This window comes from Pituophis catenifer, unplaced genomic scaffold (assembly GCF_029215685.1).
Source record: "Pituophis catenifer annectens isolate HBS135680 unplaced genomic scaffold, rPitCat1.0.hap2 SCAF_3, whole genome shotgun sequence".
NCBI classification, from domain to species: Eukaryota; Metazoa; Chordata; class Lepidosauria; order Squamata; family Colubridae; genus Pituophis; species Pituophis catenifer.
The window spans coordinates 105,225,685-105,242,551 of NW_027256883.1; the positions used below are offsets into that span (position 1 = coordinate 105,225,685).

The window sequence follows — 16,867 nt, forward strand, 5'->3', positions numbered from 1 at the left end:
CTTTCCATCCTTCCGAGATAGGTAAATTGAGGACCCGGATTGTGGAGGCAATAAGCTGACTTTGTAGAAACACCGCTTATGGGGGGCCAAAAGCCCTAATAAGCAGGTATATACAAAAGAATGAAGGCTATTGCTATAAGTGCATTGTAAGCCGCCCTGAGTCTCCGGAGGAGGGCGGCACATAAATTGAACTAATTGAACTAATAAATATGAGCCCAGTATCTGATGACATTTCCAACACTTCTCAGATTTATTCTTGAACATTCTCGCTATTCTTGTCGGGGGTAGATGCCACCTGTAAAACATCTTATACAAATTCTCCTTATATGCTGTTGACATTGTCATTTTATAATTTTGCATCCACAATTTTTGCCATTTCTCTAAATCAATTCCATAACCAAAATTTTTCCCCTATGCAATCATTGTTTCTTTCTTTTTTTTTTTAAGTTTTATTAACATAAACAAACATAAAACACAAATACATGTAAACACTTATACATTAACAAAGAGTCAATCGACTAACTTCTAGAAAACCTTCGCATCGGTGATTAATGTCCATTTAACCAATTTTCCTTAATCATACTATTTACAAATTCACTTGCTTATACCTTAATATATTCATTGAAGTTCAACAATATCTTTCTACAAACATATTAACCATTTATTTATACAATCCTACGGCTCATCTCATGTATCTATTTCTACAATTCTTGAGTTATGTTCTCCTAATGTCCTATGTTGTTGGCCCTATCCTTCTTTCTAACCATGTGTACCATTTTTGCCAAACTAAATAAAAGTCAGTGTTCTCTTTATCTTGGAGCTCTTTTGTGAGCCTATCCATCTCTGCGCATTCATTTATTTTTGTTATTATTTTTTCTTCTGTTGGTATTATCTCGGATTTCCAATTCTGAGCGTACACTATACGTGCCGCTGTCAATATGTGGATGGTAAGATATTTTATCTCCTTGGTACACTGTGGTGTAGTCATTCCAAATAGAAAGAATTCTGGTTTCATTTCTACACTTTGCCTCGTTGTTTCTTTGATTATTCTCTTAATCTCTTGCCAGTAGTGTTGTGCCTTCCTGCAAGACCACCAGAGATGGTAGTATGTCCCCATTTGTGTCTTACACTTCCAACACATTGGTGATGTGTTTGGAAACATTTTAGCCAAACGTGCCGGAGGAAGGTGCCATCTATAAAATATCTTGTATAAATTTTCTTTGTATGGAATCGACAGTGTCATCTTATAATTTTCTGCCCATAGCTTGTCCCATCTATCCAACTCTATATTGTGACCTATATTTCTTGCCCAGCTTACCATGTTTTCTTTCACTGTTTCCTCCTCTAATTTATACCTTATTAAATATCCATAAATTTTAGATATTATTTTCTCATCTGTGCCTTTTAAAATTTTATCTAGTTCACTTGGTTGGCTTTGAAAATCATAATGTCTCCGGTCTGCTGTATATTTTGACTCAATTTGAAGATATGGCCACCAATCAATCATAATGCCTCGTCTTTCCAGTTCTTGTCTCGTAAGTAGGTCTCCCCCACTACTCAACAATTCTTGATATTTCCGCATCTTTCCTATTTCTATAGTGTTTGGATAAATTAGCGCCTCCATAGGCGACAACCATCGTGGGATTTTACTATAGTGTTGCCTTCTGATATCTTGCCATGTTTTATATAGTGCACCTCTTATTACATGTCTCTGGAAGTACGGATGTTGCTTGTCTGTGCCTTCCCACAGAAAGGCATGCCAACCTCGACTCAGATCAAATCCCTCCAAGTATAGCATTCTCCTATTTGATAGATCTATCCATTCTCTGATCCAATTCAACGCCGCCGCCTTGTAATATAACTCCCAGTCTGGTAGACCTAGGCCTCCCTTCTCCTTTGTGTCCTGTAAGCATCTTATTTTAATTCTAGCTTTCTTTCCTTGCCAGATGTATTTCATTATTGTCTTATTGAGATCCTTAAAGAAATCTTTTCCCGGACCAATTGGTATCACTTGGAAGAGATATAGGAGTCTTGGTAATATGTTCATCTTTACAGACGCTATTCTGCCAAGAAATGATAGTTGTACCTTATTCCATCTTTCCAAGTCTTTTCTAATTTGCTTCATCAATTTAATGTAATTGTCCTCTCTAATAGTTGTTGCTTTTGTAGTAAGCCAAATTCCCAAATATTTTACTTTCTTCGCAATTTGCATTCCTAATTCTTCTTCTAATTTTTCCTCTTGTGTCATTGTCATATTTTTGGTCAAGACTTTGGTTTTTTGTTTATTGATCTTAAGCCCCGCCACTTTGCCATACTCCTCTATCTTCTCTAATAATTTGACTCCCGCTACTTCCGGTTGTTCCACTATGAAGACCACATCATCCGCGAAAGCCTGTAGTTTATACTCCTCATTCCTTATCTTCAGTCCTTTTATTTCTTCTTCCTTTCTTACTTCCTTTAGAAGGACTTCCAGTGAGATTATAAACAGTAGAGGCGATATCGGGCATCCTTGTCTTACCCCCTTTTGGATGCTTATTTTTTCGGTCATATCTCCATTAATTATAATTCTCGCTGTCTGGGAAGAATATATTTTCTTAATCATTTTCAGGAATTTGTCGCCGAAATTCATAATCTGCAGTTGTGCTATAAGGAATTTCCAGTTCAAATTGTCGAACGCCTTTTGCGCGTCGAGAAAGATTAGCGCTACCTGATTATTGATGTTTTGCTCGTAGTATTCGAGAACGTTTATTATTGTCCTCATGTTGTTTTTTATTTGTCTCCTTGGGACAAAACCATTTTGGTCGAGGTGTATATAATTATGTATAATTGTTTTCAGCCTCTGTGCTATAATTGTCGTGAATAGTTTATAATCTACATTTAACAGCGAGATGGGTCTATAATTTTGGACTTTAGTCGGATCCGTATCTTCTTTGGGGATGAGTGAGATAATTGTTTCAGCCCAAGATTTAGGTGTTTCTGCTTCCAGCAGTGCCTCATTGAGAACTTGTAATAGTAGTTCGTCTATTGCAGACTGGCAGTTTTTATAAAATTCCGTTGGAATTCCATCCGGACCTGGGACTTTGTTGTTCTTCTGTTTCTTTCGGGCTTCCATCAACTCCATCATTGTTATTGGTTTATTCAGTATTTCTCTGTGGGATTCCTCTAATTTCTGGATATTTGCTTTTTGTAGGTATTCCATAATATCTTGGTCTTGAGTCTCTTCTTGTGTGTAGAGGTTTTGATAGAATTCCCTTACTATACGTTTTTTATCTAAATTCATACTATATAGTTGTCCTGTTTCATCCTGCAATTGGTATATTATTCTTTTTTCCCTCTCTTTCTTCAGTCTGTATGCCAGCCAGCGACCTGTTTTGTTTGCATATTCAAAGTATTTCTGCTTGACCATTTTCATTTTCTGTGCGATTTCTGCTTGTGAAATTAAGTTCAACTCATGTTTAGTACGATTCAATTTTTCCCTTGTTGTTTTGTCGTCAGGCTGTTTCTGTAATTGTGACTCATATATGTTGAGTTCTTCCATTAATTTTTTCCTCTTTTGTTGTTTATCTTTATTTTTTTTTGCTGTGTATGCTATTGTGAGGTCTCTTATATAGGCCTTAGTAGTGTCCCACAGATTCTGTACTGAAGTCTGCTCCTTTGTGTTTATTTGATAAAATATTCTAAGTTCGTTCTCCATCATCTGCACATAATCTCTATCTTTTATTATTCCGGTGTCCATCAACCACCTCTTCTGCTTTCGCTGTCCTCTCCATGTTATTTTTATAGGATTATGGTCGGCCCATGTATTCGGTATAATTTCGATGTCTTGTAGATCCTTCCTGAGGTCTGGCGTCATCCAGGCCATGTCAATCCGAGACCATGACTGGTGTGGGTTTGAGTAGAAGGTATATTGTTTGGTTTGTTTGTTGGCCTCTCTCCATCCATCATGTAATTGCAATTCTTCAGTCATATCCTTAAATGTATCCGGTAAGATTCTTTTTCGAGTCTTACTTTGTTTATTACTTCGATAGTCATCTTGTATATTCACGATTGCATTGAAGTCTCCGACAACACAGATATTTTCGTACTCCAAATCTTTAATTGTATCATGTAGTTTCTTGTAAAATTCTCTCTGGTTTCCATTAGGTGCATAGATAGAAGCTAGCAATATTTTCCTTGTTTCTGTTTGTATTTCAGTTATTAAAATACGTCCTTCCGAATCTGTATATATCTGTTTAGCTTTTAAATGGTTTTTGACATAAGTTGCCACTCCTCTCTTCTTATTATCTCCTAGGGATGTGAATAATTTTCCTAATTTTTGATTCTCCAACAATATTTGTTGCTGTCTTTTAATGTGTACTTCTTGTAAAGTTATCACATCTAAGTCCAATTTTTGCAATTTCATAAATATATATTTCCTTTTCCTTGGGGAGTTGAGTCCGTTTATATTAATTGATATAATTTTTATTTCTCCTTCCATCTCTATCGAGTTTATCTATTTGTGATTTTCAACTTTGTTGTGTTTCTGGTAACTCTTTGAGTCTTTTCCCTCGCTCCCTCTCTCTCCATTCTTTCTCTCTCCAATCTTTTTGCCTCTTCCTGATCTTTTTCTTCCTTCTCCATCCGCCGTGTCCCGGGTTCCGCTTCTCTCCTTGTCTCCTGTTCTTCTTCCATTGTAAAGTGCTGGTCAAAGAATTCTTGAGCCTTTTCCAGATTATCAATCTTGTACTTTCTTTCATCCCAGGAGATAAGTAGGCCTTCCGGTAGTAGCCAGCGGAATTTTATTTTAAATTTATTTAGCTGGGTGGTCAGGAAATTATAATTTCTTCTTTGATCTCTCGTTCTTCTTGGTATTTGTTTGAGAGTTATGATTTCTCTTCCCTTATGCATGATTGTCTCTTCCCTCATCTTCCTGTAGATCTCTTCCTTAATAGATTTTTTTGTGAATCTTATGTGAATTTCTTTGGGTAATTTGTTTCTTCTTGCGTAGTTCGTGTACACCCTATATATTTCATCCATTCCGTTTCGCAGTTCATCCTTATCCACCTGGGTTGCCTTTGCCAGTATCTCAATCATTATTTCACTTAGATCCTCATCCTTCTGCTCTTCTACATTTTGAAACCGTAAGTAGAATGATGCCTTTTCCATTTCCAGATAGGTTAACGCGTCCTCAGTTTCCTTATTAAATGCCCCTTGATCTTGTTCCATTCTTTCCATTCTGTTGGTCGCATATTCTACTCTTTCTTCCACCTTTTGGATCCTCTGCTCATTTTCTGTTATGTTTTGCTGAATTTGTTCTATCTTCTCATCCATATTTTTGATGTTATCTTTAATTTCACTCACATCTGACCTCAATTCTTCATGATTTTTCTTGGTCTCTTCATGATTATGTGCCATGGTTTCCTGCATTCTATTCATGCCTTCCTGGATCATTGCTAATGCGGAGTGGATGTTCTGTAGGGCAGGACTCATCTTCTCCTTTTCTGTGGTTTCAATTACTTTCTGTTGAGCTGGTGAGGTCATAAGTATCATTTGGCCCGCTGGTGTTTTCTTACTTATTTTAGCTGTTGTCGTTATACTTGTGGTCGCCATTATTATCTCTTTTTTTATTCTTTCCCAGATTTTCATATACTGGTCAATATTTCTAGGTCTGTTTTAAAATTTCACCCAAATTTATTTTTCACTTTTTTCCAGGCTCCTTTGTACTTATAAATCAATCAGCATGGGAAGCTAAGTGGGAGGGTCGAGGGAAAAATGTAACGTTCTAGCAATCCATCAGCTAATTCTCCCTGGTATTAAGTATTTAAGTAAGTGGTATATTAATAAGTACGGAGTAAGTGCAATATGATTTCTCTCAGAAGGTAAAGGGATGTAGTTAATATAAATGTATCTAATATACTATGGACTAAATCTTTAATACTAACTCTATATAGCTCAAATTAATATATCACTTAATCTATTAATATACACTTCTTATAAGTAAGGTCATATTATGCAATCAAATGTCAAACGTAGATTCCTTAAGCAATTGTCTAAATATTTATCTTACTTATCTAATTTATCCAACTTATTTTAATTTATATAACATACGTATATGGATATACTTTTGTAGTTATAATATAGCTATGATAAGTATAATATAATCCGGATCTTTGATTCTAGTTGTATTAAGACAAATTAACAAATCATTGAGATTCTAACTATATAAAGACAAATTAATAGAAATTATATTTAGCTATAATAAAATCTATATCTCTGATTCTATGTATATAAATATATAAAAACAACTTAATAAGGCAATAATTCACTTAATGGGTACAAGATAAGTATAAGGTAATGTTATGCAGTCATATAAGTATAGATTTCCAAAGCAGTGAGTATATATACACCAAATATTACTTCTTAGTCACTGTTGGTAATTAGTAGTTGGTCTTGGTAATATCTTATGTTCTGGCAATCTTTATATCAAATATCCAATTATAGTTCAAGTCCACTTCCTTTCAACTGTCAATAGTTTCAATATAATACGTCCATGTATTATCCACTTGTTCCGTAGTCCTCAGTTCAAGTCCTCACCGGGATAAGCCGTGGCAGAAACAAAAATTATAAATCCAATGTATTTCACGTCCAATCATACTTTTTCCTCCCTTTACTTTACTTTTTGTCCAATACACACCAATCGTGCGCCAAAAGTATCAAGCGTCTGCTTCCCCAAATAACACAATCCAATAGTCCCGTTGCTTTATTATCCAATTATCCAATAAACTTGATCCTGTTAAGGAAGCCTTTGTCTGGATTGTCCAGTAAGTATCGGCAACAATGTTATAAGTTCTAAGTTGACTGTGTTCTCCCTGCCGTTGCTCAATATGGCTTCACCGTCCTTTCTTCTATGGATATCCGGGGCTCTAAAAGTCCTCCCGTTAAGTCTTTTAAGTTTTCAGAGACCTTCGCTCTCCCAGCTTTTTGTTATGAAGCTCTGGTTATCAATCACACACTTCGTTCAACCGTATTCCCTCTGGATTCTTTCGGATTCCACTGACTACCAGATTACGCGCTGTCACTTTCAATATGGATTCCTCCCCTTCATTCCACTTATCAGTCGCCGCTTCTCTTTCTCCTCTTTTACTCAAGGGTTCTTTCCGCCCGCTTTCTCCCAACCGTTAGAAAATGCAGATATACCTTTTCAATCTTTAATCCTCACTTCTGTTTTCACCGATGCTTTTCTTTTTCAATCTTCGCTTCCCTCTTAACAGCTGTCAGCGTTTCTGGCCAGCCGGGTGGCTGGTTCTTCCTCGTTCCGAGTTAGAGGAGTTATCCTGAACCTTCGGGGGGATTGCCGCCCTCCCCGAGGTCCTCAGAAATTTCCCCTTTTTCTACCAACCTCTACGGGGTCGGTAGCGCCGAAATCAGCGCCCGCAGCGAGGATATTAGGGGCTTTGGAAACGGAGCCCCGTTCCTTTCGTCCCTAACACGTTGACGTCACCGGCGGAAGTCTGCAATCATTGTTTCTTTAACTTGTTCTTCTTCCAATTTTACCTCTAATAAATAACCATACAAATTTTTAATTACATAGTCATCAGAACCTATTAAAATTTTATCTAAGTTAGACAAATTACTGTAAAAACTGTCTTAGAATCTTTATCATATCTAGAATGTATTTGCATATACGAAAACCAGTCCATCTTTATATCCTGTTTTTCTAATTCTTGCTTCGATTTAAGTTCACCCTTTTCATTCAATAATTCACTATATCTAACAATTTGTTCCTTTCTAAATGTTATTGAATATGAGAATGCTTCAATAGTAGATAACCAGACTGGAATTTTTAAATAATGTTGTCTTTTAATCTTCTCCCAATTTAATAGCAAAGACTCTCGTATAACATTCCTTTCCATCTCACTGCCCAGGTGTTAGCTTCTATGTCAATTTCTTCTATATTAGAAGTCAATTCCATTGTCATCCATATCATATCTATTCTAGACCATGATAAATGTCTGTTAGAATAAAAAGTATAGTCTATTTTTTGCATTTCTTTCTCTCCATGCATCTTTTAAATTTGTTTCCTCAATCATCTTAAAGAAGGATTTTGGCAGAGTTTTTCTACTTTGCTTTGTTGCCTTCTGTGTGTTATAGTCCATATTTCCATCTACTATGCCATTGAAATCTCCCATCATACAAATATTTTCATAGTCCAGTTCAATTAATTTCATATGTAATTTTCTATAAAAATCTTCTTGTCATTTGGAGCGTATATTGCTATTAAGAGTATTTTCCTATTATTATCTATCATTTCCACCATCAATATTCTTCCCTCTTCGTCTGCATAATTTTTTTCCATAGATATTGTGTCTCTGATATATAAAATCACTCCTCTTTTCTTACATTGCAGCAATGAAGCAAATAATTTCCCTAATTTTGGCTGAACCAACAATTGTTCATGTTGTTTTTTAATATGCACTTCTTGTAGACAAATTATATCCAACTTTAATTTCTCTAATTTATGAAATACCTTTCTTCTTTTAGTTGCTATATTAAGACCATTTATGTTCATTGTGATCAATTTTTTCTCTTCCATATTCATACTTTATATGAAGGATTTGTTGCTCTAGTAGATCTCAGTTCACGTTGTTCTTTATATTCTACAATGCCCCCTACTGCGCCTTCTTCCTTTTCACTTGTAGTTCATTCCTCTTGTAGTTCGACCAATGATTCTTCCCTTCTTAACTCTACTTCCTTCTCTCTAAAATATTCAGCATAAAATGCTTTAGCTTTATCAATTGAATCTATTTTAAATCTTTGCAATTGCCATGTAAACACCAGGCCTTCTGGTATCAGCTATCTATAATTCACACCTTTCTGGAGCAATATTTTCGTCAAAAATTGATATTCTCTTCTCATCTCCCTCACTCTTCTCGGTATTTGCTTCAGAACCACAATTTCCTTGTCCTTGTATTTCAGTGTTTTCTCTTTTGTAATCTGCAATATTTGCGTTTTAATTGATTTCTTGGTGAATCTTATATGAACTTCTCTTGGTTGTTTATTTCTCATTGCATATCTTGTATATACTCAAAATATCTCATCTATGCCATCTATCGTCTTTTCTTTAATAATTTCTAATGCTTCTGCTAAAATTTCTATCATTTTTTCTGCCAAGTTTTCTCCCTTTTCTTCTTCTATATTTTGAAATCTTAAATAGAATTCTGATTTGTCCATCTCCCATCCTATTCCACTCTTATCTCGTTCAACCTCATCTAATCTGCTATCCATATCTCTATTTTTTGTCTCTTCCTTTTCTTCAATTTTTTTGAAGCCTGTCCTCATATTTCTTCATCATTTGTTGTATGTTTTCTATTTTTTCATGTTTTCCCTGTTCTTTGTTCAATCTTTTCTGTTCTCTGTTTGATGCTCACTATTTTTGATTGTATGTCTTGTATTCCTTGCAAAATCATCTGCACTATCGCATCCTTCTCCTTCTCACATTCCCTCTCCTTTTCCTGTTGCAACATCATCTGTATTGATCATTATCCTCCCAATGGTGAAGAAGAGGGAGTCGATGCAGAAGAACTAATAGCTGCTGCCTTTTTACTCATGTCTATAAAATGGTTAAAAATATTTAAACAGTCAAAAAATCTTCAGGTTCTTCTATACCTTAATCCGTTTTTCTAGAGGACAGATACTATCCCAAATAACAATAAGCAAAGGGAAGGTCCAAAGAAAGCAAAATCTTCAGGCTCTTGTGTACCCTAATCCACTTGAATAAAAAGATAAAAACCAATTAGGAATCTCCAATCAAAAAAAAAAAGAAAGAAAGAAAGAAAGAAAAGATAAAAAAAGAAAAACAACAAATAATTTCTTTAGGCTCTTGTTTGCCTTATTCCAATTAAACAAAGGGATATTGAACACATTAATAAACTCCCATCAAAAAGGGGGAGAAAGGAAAAAAAAGAGAAAAAAAAAGGATAAATCAAAAATATATCAAAAATTTAAAAATATTAAAGGTCTTCTAAGAGTAAACACAATCCAATTAAAAATAATTAAAAGAGGGAACAGTGGAATAATAATTTTTTTTTTAAAAAAAGGAAAATAAAAAAGACTTTCTATCAAAAAGAAGAATCCACAACTGTGTATTATCCAAAAGTTCTTTTATAAGTCTCACCAAGTTTTACAGCTCTCTTTCCAGAGTCACTGCAATCTTCTTCTTTCAAGTCTCATTCGCCTATCAGTAGTAGTTTCCCAGAAAAGCACCTGAGTAAACAATCCAGTAGACAGTCTTTGATGCTCTTCTAACTATCTTATCTATGAGCAGGCTCAGAGTCCTTGAAATGTAACACAGTTGCTATTTTCTTTAGCCAATAAAGAAAAAAGATACAATGTTTCAATCCACTAGATGGCAGTGTTTCTTTTTTCCACTTTCCCTCTATGTCCAATAAATGATGAAACAAAATAAAAAAGTAAAAATATAGAGAAAAGAAAAATAACAAGATTAAACCAAAATAATATAAAACTAAAAAAGCACTAAAAATTTAATAATTAGGCAGATAAAAAGGAAATCTCCAATCCAATCCAGTCCAGTCAAATTTTAAAAATAAAATCCTCCATAAGCATCCACAAATAAAAATAAATTGCAAATGTAGGAAAAACTAATTTAGATTCAGGCTCAATTCCGCCGCTTAACTTCTTTATCTTCAATTTTAATTATCTTTTCACCCCAGGGTGTTCTCAATTAGTCTATTTTAAAAGTCTCTCACCAAACTGACACACTTTCACTCATTCTCTTCCGTTCCGGAGCTGTCCCAACTTCAGCAGCTTAATGGCTGCCTCTTCACCGCCGGAAAAAAGAGCTTCTCCTGGATCAACCAGGGACTTTGCGGTGTCCCCGGGATTGGCAGGATGTGCCCTCCAAATTGGACCGTCCAGCGGTGGAGATATTGATGGTGATCTCGGAGCACTGAAATCTTCCGTCGTATCGTCACGACGTCAGTTCCACCCCCCCCAGGTTCCCATTATTAACATCCAATTGACTTGCTTGAAGCGTATGGGGTGTGCTACGGGTGTCATGGCTATCCCAACCTCTGGATTGTTGGGAAACTAATAAGGCACCTAGTGCAGCCAATGTCTATGATGGCTTCTATGTCCCCTTGGGCTCCCGTTGCCAAGCACCACTTTTGGAGAATTGATGGCAAAGGAGCAGATGGCTTCACTCACCATCGGGTTGTCACCAGTCATCGGTGCTGTCCCCAGTGACTGCAAAGGGGACTCCATCAGCCAGAGTCTCCTCGCTCCTGGCCGGGGGAAGGGAGACAGCTTGCCTGCCAAACTTCTCCTTTTTGGTCAGTTTCTGTGGGGTTCTCTTGGCTCTCGCCATCGCTAGAGTTCTGGTTTGCAGAACCAGAGCTGGGTCTAGGCACTCGGATGCCCGGTACCCTTGCTGGCTGCACCTGAAGCACTTGACGGTTATGGTCGGTGTCGGCTTTGGCTCTTCCAGAGGCCGTGAACCAGACTGACGTCCCAACATTCTCTTCAGCTTTTTTTGGTGGAGCAGTCTTACCTCTGGGTCCATGACCACTGTCATTTGGTACCACTCCTGTATGTGGTCTGGGGTGCCTCGATAGGCGCAGGCCTATCAAGAAATCGAGGTCCAGGGCCTCCTTGAAGTAATGGAAAAAGAGGCACTCTGGCCAGTCTTGCAGTTTTCCTGCCACTCTCTGGAACTCCTAGACCAACTCTTTTACAGGGTGGCTTCTTTGCTTTAATTCCTTGATCTCAGCCTCAGCTTCCTGCCCCTGGCTGGTATCTTCAAACTGGGCCCTCAGTGCTTCCACGAATTCGTTGGCATCGTCTAGCTCGGGGGCTGCCTGGTCATGTAGCTGGGCTATCAAATTGTCTGCATTGTCTGCCATGGTGTTGGCTATAGCTGAGACCATGTCACAGTCAGATTGGTACTGGTCCCCATAATGGTTGAGATGGGACCAGATCCAGTTGAGAAAATATGCCAGCTTTCCTGGGGTTCCATCAAAGGTTGCTCTGAAATGTGGGGGTGCAGCTGGTGGCAATGGCAGTGATTGAGCTGCTGCGGGTGGAGGGACCGGGGCTGGCATCCATTGGCACTGCACCCACCACTGGCTAGAGTAGAAGGCCCAGCCAGAGGGAATCTGGTTAGCAGGTGGAAGCCTGGGGGTGGCTGGCATAGCTGCCCAACCAACCCCGGTTGTCCGGAGATTCCTCTTTGCAAAGACAGTCTGGATTGGCTTACCAGCCCAGCCACAGGGTTGACAGCTGTCAATCTGGTAGATTGGGCCCATTGCGGGAAGTCTTGGCGCAGTCTGCTCTGTGCCGAATGGAATGAAGGGAAAGTTCCCCTGGTGGGTGTTCTGGTCCCCTGGCTTAGGAAGGTGAATGACGGCTGGGCCAGTATCATGACCCCCTGGCCAGCCTGAGGTTGCTGGCCCAGGCTGCCCATGCTGAGCTGGCCGAACTTCTCTGGTAGGGCCTCCAAGGTTTGGCTTCTCGGCAGTGGCTGGACTCCTCAATCCCAGGATTCACTGGGGTCAACGAGTATCGTAGCCCTCCACTCGAATATGGTGGTGCGCTGCTCATGCTGCGGCGACCTGACACTCCTGGAGCACTTGCTGCCCAGCAAATTGCCCCTCTGCCTGGTACAGCTCCTGGGAGGCTGGCCATGGTGTTGGCTCCTGGTATGTTGGGATCGTGAATGCACTGCTTGTGCCATGGCTGCACTAGTGAAGCTCGCAGGTTGGCTTCCAAAGGACAGGCTCCTTGGGCCAGGATCCCAGTTGGCACTCGAGCTCAGCTGCTACTTGCTCGGCTGCCAAGGGGAATCTGAGGGTTTCAGAACTGTCCCTAGTGAGCCCGCTGGCTCCAACAGCTCTGCTGGCAGCAGCCAGGTCATTCTCTGTTTGTTCTTCTCCATCTTCCCTGAGTCTTCCTGCTGCCCAGTAGACCAGGTAAGCAGCTGGAGCTCAGGACTCCGGACAGCAGCCCCATGCAAGCGGGGAGCTGCGGCTTCTTTTTAAAAAGAGATGCCGGTTAATGTCAGGGTTCCAAATAACAGCCCATAGGAAATCATGACTCCAAGGCAAGAATCCTCAAAGTACAGATTTATTAGGCATGTCATATTGGCACAGCTGGTGAAAACCCAATCCTGAAGTCCCCCGGTTTTCCCCATCCAGTTCAAATCCAAATTTCTCCCCCACATTACACAGAACCATCACACGTCCCTATCAGATCTCTCTCCTCATCCTGGATGCCTCCCATCCACACCCCACCAGTTGCTGGTGAGAGTGTCCTTGGTTCCCAGGAGAATGTTATTTTGACTACATATCTCTCTGCTATCTCTACACCCCCTCTCTTTCCCTTAGCTCCAGTGAGCCTCACTATGGCAACTCTGAAGACTCTTCAAAGATGGCTCCAGGGTTGACACAGTACTCTTCATTATTTTCATAAATGACTTAGATGAGGGAATAGAAGGGGAACTTATCAAATTTGCAGATGATACTAAGCTGGCATGAATAGCCAACACCCTAGACCAGTGATGGCGAACCTTTTTTAGCACTGGGTACCCAAAGAGCACGCACATACCCAAAATGCAACATCCATGTGCCCCTACGCAGGCCCCATGCATGCATGCACCTTTGCGCATGCGAGCGCCCCGTGCATGCATTCGTGTCCCTGCGCATGCACCCCATGCATGTGCCCCCTGCATGCGTGGCAGAGACCTGAAGGCCAGCAGGCTGATGGGAGGTGTGCGTGCATAATGCGGCAGAGCTGAGCTGGGGTGATGGCACATGGGCCCAGAGAGGGCTCTGCATGCCACCTCTGCCACGTGTGCCATAGGTTTGCCACCACTGCCCTAGATGATAGGCTCAAGATCCAAATAGATCTTGACAGACTTGAACACTGGACCCTATCTAACAAAATGAAATTCAATGTAGAGAAAAGTGGTCTTACACTTAGGCAAGAAAAACCAAAAGTACACATATAGACTGGGTGAAACCAGGCTTAATAGCAGTAACTGTGAGAGGGATCTTGGAGTCTTAGTGGACAACCAGCTAAATATGAGCCAACAGTGTGTGGTGGCAGCCAAAAAAGCCAATACAATCCTAAATTGCATTAACAGAGGGATACAATCAAGATCAAGTGAGAACTCTATACTGCATCCAGTTTTGGTCACCACACTATAAAAAATATGTTGAAACTCTAGAAAGAGTGCAGATGATTAGGGGTGCATCAAGATGATTAGGGGATTGGAGGCTAAAACATACGATGAATGGTTGCAGAAACTGGGCATGGCTAGTCTAGTGAAGTGGAAGACTAGGGGAGACATGATAGCAGTGTTCCAATATTTGAGAGGCTGCCACAGAGAGGAGCTATTTTCTAAAGCAGTTGAAGGCCAGACAATGGATGGAAACTGAACAAGGAGAGGGTAGGGTTAGGGTTAGGAGAAATTTTCTGACAGTGAGAGCAATCCACCATCCATCATCACTTTCAAGAAGAGACTGGACTACCATCTGTCAGATATGGTGTAGTAGAGTCTCCTGCTTGGGCGGTGGGTTGGACAAGATGACCTACAAAGTCCCTTCCAAGTCTGTTAATCTGTTAAAGTTGGATCTGTTATGCAATGTCCTTTTAAGTATCAGAAGAGTGTTATCATATCCCGATCAGTTATCAGTTAAGACCAACCCTCTCTTCCTAAGATTTAGTTTCAAATTATTTTATACACTTCATTAGCCTAGTTTAGAAATATTACAATTGCTCTGAATTCTTCTGAGCCCAGAACTAGACAGTAGTTGAGATGGAGTCTGGTGAAAGCAGAATAGAGTGGAATGTTTGCTTCATATGATTAAAAAATATGCCTGATTTGATACATCCCTAAATTGCATTTGCATTCTTTCAAGAAATTCCTATTTGGAATCAGTACTATTCTAAGAGGTTTTTTTTTAAAACAAATATTAATACCAAGTCAGATATCTTCTATCCCAATGGTACTCAACCTGTGGTCTGCGGACCATTGGGGGACCACAATATTATCACAGGGTGTCTGCAAAGGCATGAGGAAATGTTATGATTTAAATTTTGAGTTAGGTCTTGGTGGTCCTATCCCATATTTAAGCATTCAGTGATGGTTTTCCAGAGGAACAACTTTGAAAATGTCTATGCTGAATTTGTTAATTTTATGCCATTTCTCTAACCTGCCGAGATTATTTTGAATTCTATTTTTGCTTTCTAGCTATCCTACCCAATTACATCTGAAAATTTGATAAGGATGCTTTCCAATTTTGCATTCAAATAATTAAAATATCCATTGTCATGCCACCCAGCCAACATTTAGCAAGCTTGATAATCAGCATGTCAAGTAGTACTTCATCAAAATCTTTATTGAAGATGGTACTAAATATACATAATTCTCATACTTACAGACCTCTTGTCCAAATATTCAGTATGAGAGTGTAGTGTTGAATCTGTTCTAGCTAAACTGAAACTGGGCATCAACATTTACCTATCTAAAAAGATAAAATAATTTTAAAAGATGTGAATATTAGTCTCCTGTTCATTAATAGCCTTGAGGTAACATGTAGCGCACTTAAACATATTCTTTTTTTTCAAAATGAGAGGGTGCATAGTAAGCTTAAAGGGCCAGCAGCTGCATTCAGAAGACAGAAATAAATGCCAAAAATGGGTGAAGCAATTTCAAGCAATCCCAAAGTGTTCTTTCAAATGTGGTGAACTTTGTCAACTTCTGCACTTATTTTTGCTTGTTGTGTTTTCATTGGTGGGATGAAAAGCACTTGACCAAGTTTCTTTGCTGCTTTATGAATCTTCTGTCTATCTCCCTCTTGACACTGCTTTAGCTGTGCCTTCAGTCTTGCTTCTTTCTTTTTTAGAAAACTGATCACATCTGTGGCAGTGATTCCTTCTCTAATGGCTTTGGTAGGTGCTGCTGTTCCAATTGTATCCATGTCACTGTCCTTTAAACACTTTTTTTTATAAACTAGTCTATATGGACCATGCAACTTATTGCTTCCACGGGTACTGTTATTGCACTTAAGGTCAGAGAATTTCAGCTCCACAATTTCTTGTACTTTTCTTACAGCCATGCAGAAATCTTCCTCTCCTTTTTCTTGCCTTGTTCTGACCTATAAAAAGGAAATTACAATTAGATTGGTAAATGTAGACTGTACAAGTGCAAGGATGGCATAGACACATCATGACTACTCCAGCCCCCACGAATCCTGATTAATGGAAAAGTGGTGCCATGTTTCCTCTTCTGATTCTGTTTACAATTTGTGGCTGTTGAACCTGGCATTCAGGAACAGAAGTCCCTCTATGAAGGAAATGGGTGGTTTCTAAATGTTATAAGTAAATAAAATTAAAAATAAACTAAAGATGCACATTCCTCCCCCCACCCTCCAAAATCATCAAGAATCTATATTGGCATCAGGTAGCAAATGTGAGACTAAGCTAAAAATACTCAGATGTTGCAGAAATACGAAGAGGGGTCAGACAGGGCTGTATTCTGTCTCCACTGTTATTTAATATCTACTCTGAGTCAATTTTCAACAAAGCACTGGAAAACATTGATGCTGGCCTCAAAGTAGATCAACAATTTAAAATATGCTGATGATACAGTTCTGTTAGCCAGTAAGCATAAAGACCTTCAGCTCCACGTCAACAGAGTCTCAGAAATATCTGAAAAATATGGCTTGAAGCTTAACATCTCAAAAAAAAGATCATGGTCGTCAGCATACAACCCATTAATTTACCACTGATAAATTCGAAAGGAATACCATTAGAAAAAGTTGAAAGGATCACGTACTTTGGTTTTAATTTACATGAAAGCTGGGACATGATC

The 16,867-nt window shown here is 39.0% G+C and overlaps 1 protein-coding gene across 1 annotated transcript in view; it reads right to left on the reverse strand.

The window, feature by feature from the left end:
• Positions 1 to 15,471: 15,471 nt before the first annotated feature.
• TEDC1 (tubulin epsilon and delta complex 1) overlaps positions 15,472 to 16,867 on the reverse strand; it is a 68,183-nt gene continuing 66,787 nt past the window's right edge. Inside the window, exon 8 of the mRNA XM_070939182.1 lies at positions 15,472 to 16,151. Within this exon, the coding sequence (XP_070795283.1) occupies positions 15,729 to 16,151 (423 nt within the window). The 3' untranslated portion in view covers positions 15,472 to 15,728. The remainder of the gene's footprint in view (positions 16,152 to 16,867) is intronic.